The sequence below is a fragment of the Carettochelys insculpta genome, chromosome 2 (assembly GCF_033958435.1).
Source record: "Carettochelys insculpta isolate YL-2023 chromosome 2, ASM3395843v1, whole genome shotgun sequence".
NCBI lineage: Eukaryota > Metazoa > Chordata > Testudines > Carettochelyidae > Carettochelys > Carettochelys insculpta.
The window spans coordinates 7261651-7282436 of NC_134138.1; the positions used below are offsets into that span (position 1 = coordinate 7261651).

The 20786-nt window shown below is 47.3% G+C and overlaps 1 protein-coding gene across 1 annotated transcript in view; it reads left to right on the forward strand.

Moving 5' to 3' along the window:
- The window catches only part of ZC3H3 (zinc finger CCCH-type containing 3), a 369370-nt gene that overhangs the window by 225956 nt on the left and 122628 nt on the right, over nucleotides 1-20786 (forward strand). Inside the window, exon 5 of the mRNA XM_074986583.1 lies at nucleotides 676-869. Coding sequence (XP_074842684.1) covers nucleotides 676-869 — 194 coding nt within the window. The remainder of the gene's footprint in view (nucleotides 1-675; nucleotides 870-20786) is intronic.

Consider the following 20786-nt stretch of genomic DNA (forward strand, 5'->3'; position numbering starts at 1 on the left):
ATGCCATCATGTGCCAACAATGCCCAGATGCTTTGTATATTGGACAGACTTCAGACTCCCTTAGACAAAGGGTTAATGGGCACAAAACAGACATCAAAACACTCCAGATCCACAAACCAGTTAGTCAACATTTTAATGGAATGGGGCATTCTGTTAATGACCTAAAGGTATGTGTGTTACTGAAGAGGAGTTATCCCACCGTTCTGGAAAGGGAAGCAGCCGAGCTGGCTTTTATATTCAAATTTGGCACATTAACACGTGGTTTAAACCGGGATGGGAACTTTGAGTCACTGTTGGGGCTCGTCTGCATACTTGGCTTAATCTAATTCTTGACCTTCCCTCCCCACCCCTCTGCTCTCTGATTTGCTCACCTTGATCATTTTTTTCTGATTTGTCCTCCTTGCTTACTGTTTTTGGTTCTCTGTGCCTTAAATATTGAGTCTGTTCTGGTCTGGCTATGGTCTGAAGAAGTGGGTCTGTCCCACGAAAGCTCACCTGATAAACTATTTTGCTAGTCTTTAAAGTGCTACTTGACTGCTTTTTGTTTTGATAGGAGATTCCTTGCATTTATTGGTTTCCCCGTTTGGTCTGAAGCAAAGTGAAGCTTTGTTGGGCAGCTTTATGGATGCAAAGCTCCTCTTTTCTCTCATTTATGGCATTTCCTTGTCTTTGCAGGTCTCTGGTGTTAAACCAAATGCGCCAGTCACCCGTAGGCAGCAAGTCCCAGCAGCTGCAGCCCAGATGGAGGAACAAAGGCTTTTGCTGTATAGGAGGTGTGATGTACAGAGTCTCAGCCAATAAACTGTCCAAAACCTCCAGCTTCCCAGTTAGGGGCATCGGCCTGAGTAACAAGATCCACAACAGACCAGGTAGGTGATAGTGACACCTATGTGCAGAGTGTTTGCCCGCCAGAGAATATGAATTGCAGGTGAGACAAACTGAGCACAATGTGTGCTGGCATTCACATCTCCCCTGCTCCATTGTGTGGCACGTTACACTGTGCTTATGCATTCGGTCAGGGTCCCAGCCAGTAAAAATCAGAAGTGAAAGTGGGTCATTTCCTCACTCGGAGAGGAGCAACCTGCTGCAGGCCAAGGGTTCTTCAGTCTGATTGAATAAGAAATATGTATGCTCCTGGACAGGGCAATGAGATGAAGCACCACTTCATATGAAAGGTCACCAGCCCAGCATTGCTTCTGCCTAGACAGTTGCTGCTGCTCTGTGGGGTCATTTTAACTCTTCCCAAACACCTCAACGTCTTGTCGGAGTATGTGTCTGAACTATCATTTGATTGCTGTCCCCCCATAGCTTGCTTGACAGCCCCAGCCATAGACTTCGCAAGACAAAGGGGAAGGACGTCCTGAACTCAGGTGATATCATCCCATTCTCATAAACACCAGAGGTGCTGAGATACTACCATGATGGGCACCTAGCTGCCTAATATAGTGCTGCCTGAAAATGGCTTTTCCAGTTCAAAGGCATCTGTTAGGTTCAACATACTGTACTTAATACTGTTGGAAGCAGACCAGCAGTGGCTGTTCATGACTCTAGAGAGATTAGTTCCAATAACGTTATTGGTTTCACATCTTCAGATCTTTGGTTATAGAACTGTCAGCTGCTGGATACTGTTGGAAGTAAAATGATAAACTCAGCCTGTGACTAGACGTAGAATCAACTGCCCGTACACAATTTTAGCTACGCTTTGTCCCCTGGAATTGTATGAAACCAAATCCTGGAAGATCTACCGTGAGTGCGTTGATCTTCCTTGGTAGTATGGCTGTAGCCTTAGCTTGAACAGTACCCTAGTCTAGAATGGTCTGTGTTCCTAGCCCAGCTGTATTGGACAGCTAGTCTTATACAGGTCTCTTAAGCAAGCCACAGCTTGAGGACTGCTGTGTATTTTCCTCCATTTCTATCCATGCTCAGCAGGTGTTTATTCTTTAACCACTGTAGTAAAGAACAGCAGGGGTAATCTGGTGTCTGTCTGAAGTATGCATGTGGCCCACCTCACTGTCATAGCTGAGCCACTCACAATCTTTATGTATTCGTCTTCCCAGCCTCCCCAAGGTTCTCATTTTACAGGTGGGTGCTGAGAGACAGAGACACCAAAAGCTGTGTCTACACTAGTACTTTTGTCAGTCAGGGCTGTGAATAAAAACACCCTTCCCTGTTTGTCCTCTATTTTTTCCCATCTATGAATGGAATCAACTTTGTTATGTGCACAAAGATGCGTGGATGTGCACCACCCACAGAAACACACGGTGCCCGCTGTGGATGGCTGTGGGCTCCCTGCTAATCAGCTGGGCGGTACTTGGATCTCTCCTGGGCGGCTGCCCAACACTCTTTATCCCGCCTCCCCGACCAAGTTCCACTGACAGAGGCAATGGTGTGGACAGTGCGATACTGGTGGGGAAACACTCTCCCATTGACATGACCACCGCCGCTCATTGAGGGTGGTTTACTTATGCCAATAGGAAAACTCTTTCCCGACAGCACAGAGTGGCTACGTGGGGCATTAGCAGCAGCGTTGTTGCTCTGCTATTAGGTCCATAGTACAGATTTAGTCTCAGTGGCTGGCCCGCAGTCAGTGATGGAACAGGGAGCTGGAGCTAGGACTCACTAGACCAAGCCTAGTGCCCTACCCACTGGAATTCAGTCTTGCTAATGCTACTGAAGCTTGGCTAGCTCCAGTGGTTGGTAACCACCATTTTTTGGGAGAGGGCTGGGTTTTGGAGAGATGCAAGGTGACTGTATACATGGCTACCTCTCTGTTCTTTGTTTTATTGGCATATTGGTATACAGACTAATATGGCTACCTCTCTGTTACTGTATAAGTTAATGTTACTGTACGTGCATCTGACTTGATTGAAAGGTGAGGGCTTAATTTTCAGTATTTAAAACATTGGTAGACTGACAGGTTGAGAAGAGAGCTCCAGGCATCTGAAAGTGGGTACTATAGGCTATTTGGAAGGGCCAGGGGAAAGGTATGTCAACTGTCCTGACCCTGACTGGGATACCCAGAGGGGTGTCAGTCAAAGGGCAGGTTCCCAAAGGCTCTTGTGCAGCTCTGTTGCCTGGCATAATTGGGGGAGCAGCCTGTGGTTTTCCTTTCTTGGCCAACAGAAGTAACCCATGTTAGAAGCTGACGAGCACCTGGTGCCTGCTGATTAGCATAAAGAGAACTGAAATGCGTCTCTCGCTATGTCTGAAAGTGGCATTTCGGCAGCATGCCCAAAAGCCCCAACTTCACAGAAGTGCAGGAGGAGGTGAAGGAAAATCTTTGGAATTGATTATTGTCCAAATTAACTCAGGAAAAAATCAATCTACATCTAATTTCCCTCCCCCTTGAAAACAACCCAAAAGAGAGCAAAAGCCCAAGGCAAATGAAATATTTAAAAGGGACGCTGGCAGCCAGTGCAGTTAAACAAACCCATAAAGAACAGGATTAGCGAGTGAGCAAGTGAGAGAGCCTTGAATAGGCACAAAAATCCTGTCAGCAGAAGAACTCCAGAAGTTTTAAAAATGGGCAGAAATTAAGAGCAAATGGCAGCATCTCAACAAAGAGTAAACGCCCCACCCCCTTCCCAAAGCTCACATGCAGACAGTAAGTGGTGTGAGAGAGGAAATTGAGAGTGGGAAATTAGGGAAAGGCTAGAGAGGTAACGGTGGCGATAAATGCTTACAGCACATCATCTCCGTAGGTGAAGAGGGTGGAGATTTAGCTTAAACCGAGGATTAGCTTCCCAGGCCCACTGATGAGAAATGAAGGAGTGTGCAGATAATGCCAGAGATGATGCTGTTGAGGAGGTCAGAGGGGTGGAAAGTTGATGAAGCATCGTTTCCAGGTAATCTGCCTTCGGAGAGCATTAAAAGAAGTCTGGCCAGCAGTTTGGGAAGGAAGCTTTAGCTGGCATTTTCACAACTTAGTCCTGTTCAGAACAGAGCCCCTGGGGTTGGCTACGCAGGTAGTTACTGTAGTCTTCCTTCCTACTGTCTTCCTTGCTGCTGTGTCTGCACACACAGTTCTTGTTTTATTTGGAAAGCACTTGATCCCATGAGTAAGCCATTGACCCATTGCTTTGCTATGGGGTGTGGGGGAAAAGGTCTGGGGGAAGCGGAAGTGTGGGGGCCAAATCACAGTGTGAGCCAGGCTCGCTGGCAAGGGTTGATACAAAGATCTTTGGCAGTTAGGGGATGTTTTCTAAAATGCCAAGTACCTAAATCTCTTGATTCTAGGCCATTTAGAAAATCTCAGGCTAGAGCCCTTGCTTATGGTGGAGATGCCTAGATCCTTGGGTTTCCGTAGTGGTGGAAAGCAGTGTTTTCTCTAATTTTTTCTGTCTATGGGTGGAATAAATTTTGTTACGTGCACAAAGGATATGGGATGTGACCCACCAGTAGAAACACATGCTGCTGGCTGTGGGCACTCTACTAATCAGCTGTGCGGACGCTCAGCTTACAGGGAACATCTGTAGAAAGTATAATTCCAAGCATCTGGGAGCAGATTGTTGGCCTATAAAGTGGCAGAAGGGCTTGAACATTCTGTACAGGAGGTTTCTAGGCTGAAAGTAAAAGCTCTGCTGTGGTGTTGACCAGCTTGGCACTGGCTCCTGCGTGTCTGTGAGGTTTGTGAGAGAGGTGGAAAATAGGTGCTGTGGTAGCACCTACCATGGATGCTCAGCAGTTGTTGGTGGCAGCCAACAGTGGAGTCAGCTGAGCTTCTTGTGTCCGTTTGTCATGTCAGTTTGAATAGGGGGGCTCGTTCAGAGAGGGATGTTTATAGGATGAGGATTCCTGGGGCAGTTGATCTGCTCGTCCAGAGAGTCCTTTCTGAAATGCCACGTGAGCAGGCAGGACCAAAGGCTGTGACGGTGGGAAAAGGGATCCCGAGCGAGCTGGAAATGATTCTGGGCCACTCTTTTTGTCTGGCTCACACTGACTGTCCCACAGCCTAGGTCTGGAATTCAGCCCGCCACAAAGGTCTGTAAAGTGGTTTTCAGATTCTAACTACCTTCTTTTTAAGGAAGCTGTCAAATGAAAACTAAGTAATCATGTTCCGAGGCCTTTGGACAAAAGTGGCTGCTATTGTTATAATGCACTTCTGGTTCTGCTGCACACCAGAGGCATTCAGAGCTTGCTGCTGAAGTTTCATTGAGCTGATAGCTTGGATCCTTCTGCTCCGAAAGCACAGACCCCTCTTGCTCAAGTTAAAGAATCCTAGTTAACTGTGAGCACTGTAGAGCCTGGGACACACAGATAAGCAATCTTGATGCTATCCAGCAGAGGGCAGGTGCGTGTGCACACACACTAGCCAGTTCATGATAAACTCCTCTGCCTCTGAAAGATAATACAGATAATAAAATAATTGCACAAGGATACCCCTTTAAATACCACTCCCGTTACACTGGCACTTCTTTATGGCTCTCCAAATACTTGGCATCTCAGAATCCAATTGTGGAAGGAAGTGGAGTGTTTTAGAAGGAAATCAATAATGAACATTTGTATTCTTTGGATCCTTTTTCCTTTAGGTGGTGTTAGGACAAGTTTCTTGTGAGTCTGGTTGTTCCATTGATCTGGACAAATCGGAAATAACATATTTCTCATAATGATGAACAAGGGCCGCCCTCTGCCCAGTAAGGGCCACGTTCAGAATCCATTGTCACCTTGATGACCATCTGGAGCAGCACAGGTTGTGCTTTGAGGTGTTCTGCCTGTAGGTGTTCCCAGTAGCAGTCACTGATCCCATAAAAACATGAAACCCTGAATTTAGGACTTACTAGGCAAGAGGTAAAAGAAATAATATTTCGAGTCATTACTTTTTATAAGTGGCGTGTTGTAACTCTTTTACAAAGAAAGGGAGGGATGGCCCTGGGGCGGAAGTCAGAGGATAAAACCAGGCAGACAGGCTTTGTGTGGTTTGAGGTTTTGCTAATATTTTTCCTTCTAATATTTAAAGTTCAATATGTGTTTCCAAAGATTTGCCGTGATTTTACTGTAGTTGTAGACTTGGTCTGTGCTTCACCTTGTACCTTAGGTCGTGTGTTATCAGCTATTACACTGCTTATTGAGGGAAGGGACAGGGAGCAATTTCTGGTTTGGTTGATCCCAACACTAATAAAGACCCCTTAGTTTTGAATCCCTTCTCTTCTGAATGACTCTCTTACTTCTGCCATTTGGGCCATTCAGTGCAAACCCTATTGTTCTGTCCTTGTGTGACTTTTCAGCCCCCACTTTGGAAAGTTACTGCCCTTTCTCAGGTTTGGAAAGTGTAAATCCATTGACAAGCAGAATTCCTTCCTTCAGAACAGGGGGGCTGTCAGGCAGTAAAATTATGTTTGTTGTGTGTCAGATTCCACACAGCCTCTTAATCATCATCATCTTAAGCACCTTAAAAGGTTTATTTAAAAGCAAACTTTTCAATTCTCCTTCAGTGCAAAAGACTGTATTTTGGGCTAGCAAGAAGGTGGGAAACACTCTTGATCATTTAATAAGTTGGAATTTACTTAAGGGGGTTATAATTCTGCCTTGTGATTTTGCTCTTCATCTGAATTTATGGGGTCAGTATTTTCTCTTCTCCCAGTCCTGGCTGCAGTTGGACTTACAATACAATTCTGACATGTGCAAATCAGCGGGCTGCTGATTAGATTGGCTTCTAGTGAGCAGACCCTGAAATCTAAAGAGCTGAAGGAGGGAGTGACTGTACTTTGTGCGATAAGCTCTGGGAGCAGGTGCCCCATGTCTCACGTTCAAGGCAGTGGTTTCTTAACATGACAAGAAGCCAAACATTGAATTTCAGGAGTTCGTTAATGCTAAACAAACCAGGCAGGCTGCTGCTCTATCCAGGAGTCTCTCTCTGCATGCTTTGTTGCCACATTGTGTTCCTTTTGTTCCATATTATCATCTACCACTACTGTATGACAGCAGTGGCCAAGTCTTACTGAGTATTATTTAGTCTATTTTGTTCTGTCTCGGTGTATGTTCTGCTCACTGCTCCCTCATTCCCCATGGCCTGCCAGATGGACCATTCCAGTTCACTTTTGCTCTCCAGGCCAAATGCCTACTTTTAGCTGCCGTAACAGGTTAGAATTTGGTCTTAGGGCTGCATCTATTCCAGCTCTATATAATCTCAGTGGCCAATCACAAGGCTGCCACAAGTGATAAAGCAAGTCATCTGTCTCCCTAAGTGAGAGGGAAAGCAGTAGTTTTGCTGCTGCTTGTCTGCAATCCACCTCATTACCATGAACACAGAGGGGTAAACTTCCTGCCATGCATTGTTTGGGCAGGAGAGTGGAGGAGGGGTAGGTCTGTGGGTTTACTTCTGCTGAAACTGGTCTGCACAGCTAAAAACGGCCATTAGATCACAGCCTTCCTGAGATCCCCGTGTTGCATTAGAAGAGAACACTGAACCGGGGCCAGATTTTGCCATGGAGTGCAGACAGCCCTGCTGACTTCAGCAGAGGCTGCAAAAGTGGAACCGAAGGCAGGGTCTGCTCTGTTCCAGTTAACTGCTACCAAAATGCTGAGGTTCTCAGTGTACCTACTTTACGGTTCCCTGTATTGTGGACAGCAATTAAACCTGCACTGTAGTGGATTTCATCCACCTTTTCCTTCCATCTCTGAAAGGAGCGTTAAGCCTTAAACAAATTTCTAGTACTCCCTCACGGTTTGTTCAAATGGGTTTATCGAAGCTGCTTCCCCTCCTTTCTCCTGGAACAGCCAACACATGAGAACCTGCTGGAGCCTTCTCTATGCTTGAGTGTCTGCTCAACTGGCATGGACACAGTAGGCATTGTTTCTGAAATTCCCTTGTGTGGGTGTGGCCTCTGGCAAGGGAATTGCAACTTTTCAACCTTCCTCATGTTTTAGTTGTTCTTTTTTGCTCCCATCTTAGCTTTGCTTCATTATTTATTTTGTACTATGTAACATGTAGGCGGCCAAGCCATTTTAAGAAGTCAGGAGCCAATCTGATGTTAGAAAGCGTTTTCTAAAGTGATGGCTAGTCCACACATGCTAGCTGAAAATGGTTTGAAAACCTGTTGAATTTGATTTTTTCTAAGGGGCTCTTACAGAGCAGTTCGGCTCCTGTCTTGACTGGGAAAGTGGCCTTTTGAGGTTGCATCTCTCTCTTGTCTCCAGATCAGATTTGCTCAGTTTTGAAACGAAAAGGTCTTTTCTCCCAGTGCCAGCTCTGCAAGTTGAGCCAAGGTCAAAAAGCCAAATCTGACTGTATGGCAAATGCAATTTTCATTTGAAATAAGAGAGGTATGTCTATAAGGGAGCGATATTAAATCATCACACTCAGAGCAGTTATGTTCTTACCACACACATCACTCTCTGTGTTCTTTGTTCACTTAGCCAAGTTATCTTATGAGCCATCTTCCAGCGGAGATCAGAGTCTGGATGTAACATTGTGGTTAAACCATTGAGGACAGTACAGTAAACCTTCGAAATGCGCAATTTTGAGTTTTGCTTAACTTGCATTAATGCGAATTACACACAACTCAAAATCCTGCTCCCCCTGTACCTGCCTTAACCCCCTGCCCCACGCGGCCCTGGTGCAACCTCTCCCTCCCGCCTCACTCACCACCTGTGCACAGCTCCAGCTCACCCCCCAACCCCACGCCTGCCTCTGACTTTGGCTTACCACCCCCACATGCAGCTCCAGTTCAACCCCCCGCCGCAGTTCAAACCCATAGTGCACGGCCCCAGGTCAAACCACCTGTGGCCCTGCTAACCACCTGAGCACAGCTCCGGCTCACCACCCCACTGCCTGGCTCTAGCTCAACTCATCCCCCCGGTTCAGCTGCCCCTGTCACCCTCCCATGGCTCCAACCCACCACCAAGCTTGACCCTCCCGACCCCAGGACTTACCTTTCCAAAGGAGCTCCAGGCGCAGAATGTGCGTTCTGCTGGGAAAAAAAGCTGCCGCACAACTTAAACTAAATTTGAGTTATGCGAGGGCGTGTGGCAATGCTACACGCACGTAAATTGAGGCACTACTGTATGTAAAAGGTTCACAGAATAAAACATGAACATAAAAATATGACCCTGGGAAACAGAGTCACTCTGCCAGCACCCATTACTTGTTGGAAGCATGCTGACCAGAAAAAAAAAATATAACCCTTTAACTATGGGGTCCTCTAGACAATTAAATCTCTTTTCATTGTCTCATCGAACTGGATGGGACCTTGAGATGTCATTGAGTCCAGTCCCGTGCACTCATGACAGGACCTGTCAGCATCCTTGACAGACTTTTTTTTTTTTTTAAATTTAACCTGCCCCAGACCCTTGGAAGGCCCCCTCAAGGACTGATCTCCCAACTATGGGTTTACAAGGCCAGTGCTCTAACCATTGAGCTATCCCTCCCCCTCAAAATTGGGGCGTGGTTATTAGCCCCCTCAAAATTGTGGATACAGGGATGATCTCAATGCGGTCTCTGAAAGAAGCGAGTGGGAACTGGGCAGCAGGTTAAAGCAATCATAGAATTCTAGGACTGGAAGGGACCTCAGGAGGTCATCTAGTCCAGCCCACTGCCAAAAGCAGGATCAACCCCAACTTAATCATCCCAGCCATGAGTACATCAGCCAGGACTTAAAAACCTCTATGGATGGAGATTCCACCACCTCTCTAGACAACGCATTCCAGTGCTTCACCACCCTCCTGGGGAAACAGTTTTTCCTCATATCCAACCTACACCTCCCCCTCTGCAACTTCAGACCATTGCTCCTTGTTCTGTCACCTGTCACAATACACACACACATGTCACATCTAGATGTCTCTAATTAGATAGGCTGCAAAGTTTGTATGAATTTATCTGGCCTTTTCTACATCATACAGAACAAAATGGAGGCACTTAAGGAATTTCCATGTGTTATTGAGGAAGTGGGCAAGAGGTCCTGGCACAGTACCTTTAGCTGTTTTTCATAAATTCGAAAGGAAAAAAGCAACCCCGGTACAAGATTGAAAGCAGCAGAAACGAATTTAAGGGTCGGCTTTGCTCAGAAAGCAGCCCTGACCCCAATCTATTAAAAAACCGCTGCTGCTTACAGGTCAAGCTAATGGCAACATGATGGAATTGAAGGTGCACAGAGGCATCTGTAGCAGGCCAGCTGATTTCAGGCTCTTCCCATCCACTGTTTCGCTTCTTCATCATAAAGTCCCCCGCTCTATCTTTTGCCCACTTGATGCCCTTTGTTAGATCCTATTGAGGGGCCCCGGCTGTGCCCTCTCCCGCCCCATCTACTGTGGCTTCAGAAGGTGAACTGAAGCAGTGGTCAGTTCCTGTAGTTTTGTTCAAAGGAGAATTACAGGCAGAACGATGAAAAGTAGCTTCTTTTGTTATACTCAGTGCTAACTACTCTCTCTCTCTTCTGCCTAGAGCAGGAGTGAGTATATGTAGTAACAAAGGAGAACACTAGGGGGAGCTTTGGGAAAGGAGGGAGTCAGACAAGATAGTAGAGCTGTTAGATCTTTGGAGCTCTCAGCCTTTACTCACTGGAGCACATCTCCTATATATTCAAGAGACTCTGTCTGTCTGTCTGTCTGTTCAAGAGCTCCTCCTAAATGGTGAGAGCTAGGGCAGCTCGACTTGGCATGCATCTTCCTCTCATAGCTTCCAGCCAGCTCAGGGCGTGGTTGCACCAGGACAATGGCATCTGCCTGAAGGGGATCGTTTCTCATCAAACACAAAGGGAGTGCTCTGATTGCAGGGACCAGGCCTGTACACATGGGCTGCTTCCTCCTGACCACCACCCCGACCTGCCTGGCTGGGGACTACCTGGGGCAGGGGCTGGGTGGTGGCTGCAGCAGCAGCCTCAGGGGATTACCTTCACCACCCTGTGCCACTCACCACATGGTGCCTTGGTGCTGCCTCCCCAGCTGCTGAGCCCTGCGTCTCCACGGGCGGCTGGAGGCCTCCTAGCCACGCACGGAGAAGCAGGGCTCAAGGGGCTTGGAGGCAGCGTCAGAACCCCGTGTAGGGAGTGCGTGTGGGTGGGGAGGTGGCTGAGGGGAGGGGATTCCCCTGTGGCAGCTGCTGCTTGCTGCCCACCCTCCGTCACAGCTAACCCTCCCTCTCCTGGGCTTGGGCGCGGGGGCGGATATTCAGGCCAGGCAAGTGGGGTGCAGAGGGGGATCCTTGGGCCAAGCAAGGAGGGGAGTGTTCTAGCTGAGTGGAGGGCAGGGGAGGGACTTTCTGGAGGGGCGGGGGTGGGTTGTTGGGCTTGAGCTGGGGTATGCGGTGGTATTTGTGGGATCGAACCAAGGATGGCCTCGCTGCTCCAGAGGCCGCAGCCCCAGCTGTGGTGGCAGCCCAGCTCCAGTCTGGGCCCAGCCTCAGTGGTCTGGGCCCCAGCAGCCAGGTAAGATAACCCAGCCCCAGAGTAGTCTCCCCCTCCCCCGCCTCCTGTACTCCCCACCCCCGTGCCATGCTCTGAGCCCCTCGAGAACCCTGGTGCCTTCTCTGGGCCCCTCACACGCCCCAGCCCTTACTCCTGAACCCCGACATCCCCAGCACCTCGCCCTAACTTCTGCACCCTCTGCCCTGCGCCCCTCACACACCCCAGCCCTGATTGCTGCACCTCCACATCCCCAGCACCCAACCCTAACTCTGTACCCCCTACAGGCTCCAACCCCATGCTCCGAGCTCATGTACCCCAGCCCCCTCTCCTGCACCCCCACGCCCCCAGCCCACTGCCCTGAGCCTCCCACGCTCCATCCCATCATGGCTTGGTGTCTTGCCAATTGACCCGCAGACTTCAGCATCTCAGAGCTGAGCTGTGTGCCGATCGTCTGCATTTTGGTGTTCACGAGCATGAGCTGTTTGAAAGGATGATAACACAGGTACTCCGAGAGTTGTGCTCGTATTTTATTTGATCTCATAGCTAGTAAACATCGTAAGCATTGGTCCTTGTTAGGTAGCCCTTATTTTAACATATTTCCTTCCATGCTTATGGGCTGTTCACAATACATGGTTCTAGCTAGGTTTTCTGTTTGTACTGGTGGAGCTCATCCACACGCTGCCTCAGTGTTGGTGTTGCACATACGAAAATTCAGCGCCTCCAAAGAGAGGAAAATCTTAGCAGGACCTCTGCTCCCTTGCCCTGCGCACCGTCAGGAGAGCCCCAGCGCATGCATGGGGATTGGGGAAGCTAGGAAAGCCCCAACCAGGACCTTGGCACACAGGGCAGGTGGGGGGTAGGACAGCAGAGGCCCTGGTGTATGAGCATGGGTTCTGGCAGCAGGGATACTTGGGGAGAGGGACAGGACCAGTGGCAAAGCTGGGAGGCAGGGTGTCATGGAGTGTGGGGGTCACCAGGCCCTGCACCCCTCCACAGTTAGATGTGACTCATTCATCGGGTAGAACAGGTGTATTAGTCAACAGGCACACGTTTGTCAGCACAGAAACCATCTGTACAATCCTTCTTGGGGAAGAGGGGCCCAGAGGGGGTCCCAGAGCCAGGGCCCTGGCCCCTCCTTCCTCCCTCTCCAGCCAGACGAGACTGCCCACTGAACAGCCCAGTTCCAATTCGAACCGGTCAAGCCCCTCCTCCCTCCTTTGTCCTGTTTCCCAGGGAAAAGTGTCACCTGGTTGTCTAGCTCCGAAGAGAATGGAGGACCATTGCCGGTGTGTGAGAAGTCATCGCACAAACTCCTATCTTCACTATGCACTACTGTTGTGCTTAGGGAGACAGAGGCACACACCTTGGGTTCCTAGAGGACAGTAGGAAACACGTGCAACTTAACCCGGCAGATAAAATCTTCATACACCCCACTTCAAAAACAACAAGAAGTCATGTGGCATGTTACAAACTAACAGATTTTTTGGAGTATCAGCTTTTATAGGCAAAGACCCGCTTCATCAGACACATGGTGCATGTTGCTTCTGAGAAGTGGGACTTTGCCCACGAAAGCTTATGCGCCAATAAATCTGTTCGTCTATAAGGTGCCACGGGACTGCTTGTTGTTTTTGCAGGTACAGACTGACGCAGCCACCTCTCTGATATTTGACACCCTACTTCGTCACACAGGGCCAGAGGCAAGGCCAGCTGGAGAGCGAGTGGGGGTGGGAGGAGAAGAGCAGGGCCCACTGTTGAGGGAGTTGTTCACATTTACCAAAGAAAGCAATCTCCCCGCCCCAACACACACGACTTCCGAAATGCCTGTGTATGGACCCGGGGGTGGTTATACTCCAGAATGACCAGGGGTCAGCAAGTGCCCCAGCCCTGGGAAATGGCCAACGTCCAGGCAGCAGGGTACTAGCCAGCTCCGAGCTCCCCCTTAAGTAACCAAACAATGCTGGGTAAATGTGCTAGCATCAGATACAGCCATTTGGCGGCTGCATGTAATTTACCTGATCTGGAACAGATTGCAGGGCCTTTCATCTGTAATACAGAAGGGCAGTGCTCCATGTGGCTCAGCTCAGGATGCAGATTTTTCAAGCTGAGATGTTCTAAAGACACAGAAGTCAGCTGGCTGGATTTGGTCTCTGGCCCATGTTACAGCCCCCTCTTGGCCAACTGTGCAAGTTTTTAAACCCTCTCTGGATGCCTCTTAGAGTTTTCTAAAGGTTAACATAGATTCCCAAGCCTGGAGGTTGAAGATCAGTTTCTAGTCCTTTGGCATATTCCCCAACATGGAAGCAACTCTGAGTGAACCAGGCTGTTTAGATTCTGCCCACCCTAAATGGTGTCACATCATGAGTGTTTTGTTTAGAGTTTTCAAGCTTTTCTCTGTAACTGTGACACTAGGAAGTTATCTTTTTAATCTGAATGAACACTGAGATTCTACCCTCATGAAAAGATTCAGAGCCGAATTCTGAAATAAAATATGAAATATCATGTGACTTAAAATAAAATCATGAGGATTTGTCAATACTCTAATTCTCCCATCCTCGGGGTAAGGGGATAGAATAAAAATGCATTATTTGTAAATACTCGGGTATCCTCCATTGTTACACTGATAGGCACTGGGTAAATATCCCAGTGAGATTCCCAGCCTTTGCTGTATCACACTGGGCCTGCTGCTTCCCCTCTGTGGGACTCAGTTTCCCCATTGGGATGAGGGAGAGGGTGATCCTTCCCTTTTCACGGAGGCATTGAGGAGTCAAGACTCAGTACCATTTGCAGAGCACTTTGAGACCCCATTTAGATGGTGCCAAAGGAGGGCAATGACTAATAATAAACATGATTTCAAACCCTTCAGGGGAGCGCCGTGCTCAGGAGAAAGGAAGGGAGGAAGAAAAAATCCCATCGCAGGGCAGAATGCATTTGAAGAAAGTGCACTATCTGCGGGTTGTTTACCGACTAATTTTAGAAGTGCTGAGTGCCACAGAAACACACTTCCCACATTTGCACAGATGATGAAGTGCTCAGCACCACAACCAAGCCAGTGATGTCACCAAGGGCTTGTGTGAACAATCCATTCTCTCTTGAGCGCTTCTGTTTCAGGCCAGCGTTTTGCATTTTGTTTGAATAAGGAAGAAAGGTTCAAAAGCTGAAGTGTTTTCCCCATCTTTCTCTCTGGTTATGAAGGCCTGAGTGCTGCTCTGACATGCAGAGATGCGTAGGTTGTGCCTATGTAAAGGCAAAATTATTTTGTTGTGAACTCTGAACCGTCTTGCAAAAACCCGTAGTCCAGTCTGATTTGCCTCTTGGTTCTCATCTGTCTCTAGTCCCACAGGCTAAGCTCCCAGCCTTCCTTGTGGGTGCAGGAAATTCCTGACTTGTAAGGATGCAGTACAGTAAACCCTGGATTTAACAGACTGATGGGGGAAGGGTGTTCATTAATGCCAAAAGTCCATCAAATCCGAATGGTTATACTGTATGACGAAGCCCTGACCTTCCCAGCCCATTGCTCACTCCTGTCCTCTTCCCCCACAACCTTCCCCCCTCCTGCCCCATTCTTCCCCACACCCCTCAGTGTCCCTCGCCCAATTACCATGAGAGTTGCTGTGTGCACGGCCCTCTGTGTGCTCAGCACTGTGGCTTCTCCAGCCCCTGGCTCCGAGCCGCCCAAGCCAAGGCAGAGCGTGGCTGCTGCTCAGCACCATTGCAGGCAGCAGAGGCCTGTTGCCAACACTCTCTGTGCACATGGAGCTGGGGGAGGACAGCTCCTGCGGCCTCAGCCACTCCGGCAGCTTCTCCAGCCCTGGCGGCCCCTCTGACTCTGATGGCCCCATTCACAGCTGCGGCCCCAGTCACAGCGGTTGCAGCTCCTCCAGGCCCGGCGGCTCTGGTGAGTCGCCAGCATTTATTTGGGGCAGGGATGCTGGCCGACAGTATCTGTTGTTTCCAAAGCCTGTTAAACTGGGGTTAGTGAAATGGAAGATTTACTGTACTACAAGCCCTGTGCTAGCAGAACCCCAGTTGAACTCTGTATGGAGAGCTGATAAATGTAAACAGGTGCCCACGTCTCTTCCTAGCCTCTGCCATCATACATGCTGCACAGGCATGCTTATTTCCTACACCTTTCAGAAGTCTGATGAATTGTGCTGGTGTGACAGTGAGGAAAGAGGCTTTGTTACAAGCTTCTAACCACACAAAGATCTGAAACTAGAGAGACGCTGTTGCCCCTCAGCAATTTCATTTTGCAAAGCCTCATGCCAGCTTTCGCTGAGGTCAGCCTGGCCTGCTAGGCCTGCAGCTTCGCTTTGCATAGATCCCGGAAAGGTTAAATCAGGGTTTGGTGATCCTGACTTGCACTGGTCTATGCTGAGTGCTAAATTGTGCCTCGCAGTCAGCCAGCCAATTTGATGTTTCACCGTTTTAATCCAACATGATGGGAGGTACTAGTCCCCTTGCTGCCAGCTCTTGTGGGCAGAGACCTTGTCAGATTAATTGACTGTAAAGCACTAGCAGTTTTGTAGTGCATCATAAATAATAATCCATGGGTGGGTGTGGCCTGATTTTTAGTTTGTCTTGAAATCCTGAGCAATTTTTATGTCTTAGAGGTTTTTTGCAGAGATTACAAGAGCTGTAACATTAATAACCTGGAAACAAGTGTTTTCTGTTAACTTAATCTCAGGTGTGTTTCCGTAATAACAAAATGCTCTGGGATGTTGCTTGTCTCAGGAACGTTGGTGCTCCTCTTACAACTCTATGCAGCTCAGTTAGGTCAGCAAGAAGGAAAGCGTGGCTGCTTGACTTTAACAGTAGCTCCTACCTTTGTTTTGTTGTTACCTTGTAGGGAACGAGGCCTCTCGCTGTCGAATGAGTAAAATAAATTACGCCCAGCAACCACTAGTGCTGATCTCCTGAAACGGCAGAACCCACTTAAATGAATAATAATTAAAGAAATAAATTTCCTCAGCACCAGCCTAAAAACTTTTTGTTCAGCAATAAAGCCAGAACCCTCTGCAATGAATAGTTGGCTGCATGAAAAGCAGGGCTGCTTGTGCAGCAGAAGGGAAAAGCACAATGATAATGTGACCTATTAAAGGAATCATTGTGGTTAAAAGAACACTCTTCCTAGGTGCCAAGGTCATGCGTTAAACAGGTTTAGCAGAACAAATTGCGTTTAATGGTGCAGAAGTACTGTACGGGGAGCGGATGAAAGCTGCGCTGTTTGGTGGGAGCTGCATCAAAAGCCCTTTCCCTTTAGAAGTTGGCAAAATAATGGAAGCTTTGGGAAAAAAAAAAAAAAAAACATTAAGGTAATCCAGGGAGAAGCCCCATCAGAGGGGGCATCCATCACCTGTGATCACCTGTGTGGCATACTAATTGCTCCTGGTACGTTAATTTCACTTTCTTTGTGGGGATTTACACACACACACACACACACACACACGGATTTTGTGCTAGTGAAACCTTGCAGGACACAGCAACAGGCACCAAAGTCCTCTGTCCACAGACCAAGTATGGTTGGTCCTTCCTCCAGCCACACTGCCTCCTCTCTGACCTGGACCATTCTGTGTCAACGGATGAAAGATGAATTCCCTGTGTGGCCTATTCAGTTCTTGATCTCTGCTGCACACATACGTTGTGACCAGCTGTGCTTGCTTGGAGTGCCATACAAATGAGGGCCTCTATCAATCTTCTCTGCTAACCAGGAGTGTTAACTTTATATGGTACCTTCCCCCAGAGCAGGGCATCCCTGGCTCAGTAAATCCTCCATCTACTCCCCTCCCTCAAGCTTTTGAATGGAAGATCTGATTTCCCCACACATAACACTTCAGCATATTTCAAGCACACTTCGCAACTTGGAGCCTGGCTTTCTTAACTGCCCAGATAATTTGACTGATAATTAACCAGGCTAACACCATGCAATAGTTACAGCTAACGTTGGTTGAAAGGAAAATATTCAATTTATTTCTCTAATATATGAATCGCTTACAAAGATTATGTATGAATCCTAAATATTAAACTACCATTTAAATGCCTGTCCCATGTTTAATCTATTGGTTGCCACAGACTTCTGAAACAGCGTATGTATTGATTTCCCACTATTCCACCCTATTGGTATCGGTTCCTATACTGCACTCCTCACCGTAGTATGTGAGTGCCTTCCGGCAGTGTGCTGAGTAAGCATTGTCACTACATATCTGTGACGTGTTTTTTGTTCTCTTTGCCGTACCTCAGGAGAAGCTGCATGTATAGTGTCCTGTTTTGGGACTTGGCGTGGTGAGCTTTGTGATGGCCCTTGAATTCCTGGAGGAGTTTGTTCCACAGCCTTGGATCAGCCCCTAAGAAGGTTCTATGTACAGCTCACTATCTAGCACATTTTGTAAGATACTAAACATTGGCTCGCAGACCTGTGGCTCTCTATGAATTTACCCAGTGGCCCCTCCTCAGGGGTTATGGATATGAGAGTAACAGTTGAAGAATCTCTTGATCGTTAATGAACTTTATTCGCGTTGTAGTCACTGTGATGACCTTAAGGGCACAGGTTGCCATTGATACCTTGGTGTTGAAGGAGAAACACTGCCGTGGAGCTCACTAGGTGTAAATACATTCTGTGGTGGCAGAACAGCATAAGCAGGGGGTAAATCCAGGTGTCTGTGTCCCTTTTTAAAACACGACAAAAAGTTTGGAGGAGAATGCTGTGTGATGGACCCCGTTGAAAATCCCCCAGCAGCTGAATTGATAGGACAAGGCTATTGTGCAGTCTGGCTGATGAGTCATTCAGAGGATTGAAAGAAAAGTAGTTAGGCTCTCAACCCCACTATTAATCATAGCTGTAATCATGCATTTAATGAACATGACAGCTCCTGTTCCCTCCGGAGAGACGCGCCGAGTCTCGCAGCTGGGTTAGGTACAACAATCACTTTTCAGCGCACTTGCTTGATAACGCTGAGAACGGCGAGAGCAGGCAGTGTCAGGTACAGATGATGCATTAAGAGAAGCAGACCCTTTACATGGGCTGTGTATTTTCTTACAGATGATGTGCCTCAGATGGACAAAATCATTAATTTAAAAAATAGATAAACAGTGGCCCCTTCTGCAAGATATAAAGTATCAAGCCCACTGTGGCTGTGCTGTGTGTAATCAGTTAAAAACTCCTTAATGTGCAGTTCCTTGATGTTATCTGCAGCAGCTCTTTTTATTTATTTATTTATTTATTTATTTATTTTTGTGCTTACTGCCGTCTTCTGAACGTTCACACGGGGAGGCCTCTGTTTGCAGCTGTGCGTCAGCCGAGTTCCTGATTATGGGGGGGAAGGCAGAATCTGGGAGATGTGACTTACCCCATGCAGACCCAAGAGCAGTATTGATTCCTGGATTTGAAGTTAGACCCATTTTTGAATCAGCTAGTGGCTCCTGACTTTCTGGGAGGTGCATGCCATTTAGAGAGTGGCCCAGACTGGAACCTGATCTTTCTTTGTGTAACTAATTACACCTGGGAGCCCTGGCCCTTCCTGTCAAGATGTACCCATCACCACAACTTTGTGTTTCTAGATCTTGAAAGAGCCTGTTTCCCAGGTGCAGAAATTTTGCAAGGTCCTGCACTGATTTCATTTTCACGCGCAATGCTGTGGATGGGCAGGAGGCACGGCAGACGTTGTCCAGTCCGCATCCTATTTCTGTCACGCTCTGACCGTCAGCGCTAAACTGCCTTTTTTTTTTTTTTTGACCCGCCAGTGAGGAGGCATCAGAGTCTTTCAGAGCCATCTGAGTAAGTGAGGGCAAGCGCTGTGTAAGAGTTTGCACCATGATCACCAGCATTAGCAGGTTCTTTTAGCAAGAGTAGTGAGAAGAATCAAGAAAGTCGTTACCATTGTTTACTAAATTAATGCGGCCCCTGCTGTGTTGATGCCATTGAAGTGGACGGAAGTGTGATGCAGTGGATGGGCTTATTCTGTGGATACCTTGCAACATTTGCAGTGGCTGTGGCTTACCTGGGCCACCCTTTTTGAACAAAGTCTTGAGAGACTGGTACTGCTAAATTCTAATCTCCGTCCTGTGCCGGCTTCCGTGTGACCTTAGACAAGGTACATGAAATGTTTTTCTCTGTTCTCCCATCTGCACAATAGGCATAACCTGTCCCTTACAGAGGTGCTGGTACCGTCCGTTAATAATTGAAGTGCTTTGAGATGAAAAGTGCGTGTAAGCACTAAATACGAGCAGCCCAAACTTTGTGGTTTTGGATTGCCTCACTTTTTGAGTGATGGACTTGAGATACCTGTAGAGGACTTGATTTCCAGAGGACGGGTGCTCAGGATTTGTTATATCCTTTAACATCTGCTGAGAGTGACCTAGGTTTACATAATCCTGCCTCAGGACAAAAGGGTGGACTAGATGCCCTCATAAGTACCCTTCCAGCTGAGCATTTCAGGGGTTCTGTGATAGAATGGGTTCTAAATTCAGTAAGCAAATTTGAGAATCTGGTCCAGCACTGCTGTCTGCATCCACCTGCAGGGTTGCATCCACAGATTGTGGCCCTATGTCTTAAAAAATAATATTGCATGTGTTTTAAAAATTCTTTTTGTGAAAGGGAAACACTTAAAAAATTGAGACTGAAAGCATTTCTCTGAGGTGAAATTCCAGCATCTTAAGCCCACTTCCAGAGTGTTATATGTTAAAAGACTAATATATAATAGTGCAGTTTTTATAACCAAGAGCAATATGTAACCAGTGGACCATTTCCAAGGGTGTAAATATTTAGGCGGTTTTTAAATAGTTTTCAGAGCAGGTCCAGTTTTGATAAATAATTAGACAGCTTTCTAAAAGGAAAGCAGCCCACGAAGCAATGTTTCCGTTCCAGATATTGATGTATTGGGTTTTGTTCTATATCAGTTAAAAATTCAAGCTACACATTTTTCTAATGTCTGCAATAGACAAGAATGACTCTGGGTTGTTATACTCTTGTATTTAGGATGTTACTTATTTGTAGTAAAATCCCTCGGGTGAAATACGCACTGTTCATGCATCGTAGCACATTTTTAATCCTTAAATTCTTGACAGTTTTAAATGTCCATATAACGGCATGGCTCCTTGCCAGACCACATGTTAGAAGAGTCCAAAAATTGTATAAAAGGCATTAGTCCATAGACATATTTTTTGCATATAAGCATTTAAAATCAGCCACATAGAAATTGTTAGAGCTAGCTTTTCATAAAGAGTCCTGGCTAAAACTATGTGGGTCAAATTATTTCAAACAGCAAGTTGGTTTGCAAGCACAGTAATGTGCGTGCATCTGATGATCTACATTGCATGTGATTACGGATGTGGCTCAAGCAGAGGCATTTTATGCAGCATCGAAGAGATCATTGCTAGAATACTTTGTCTAGTTCTCATGTCCACACTTTGAAAAGGATGTTGAGAAACTGGAGAGGGCGAAGGGAAGAGCTA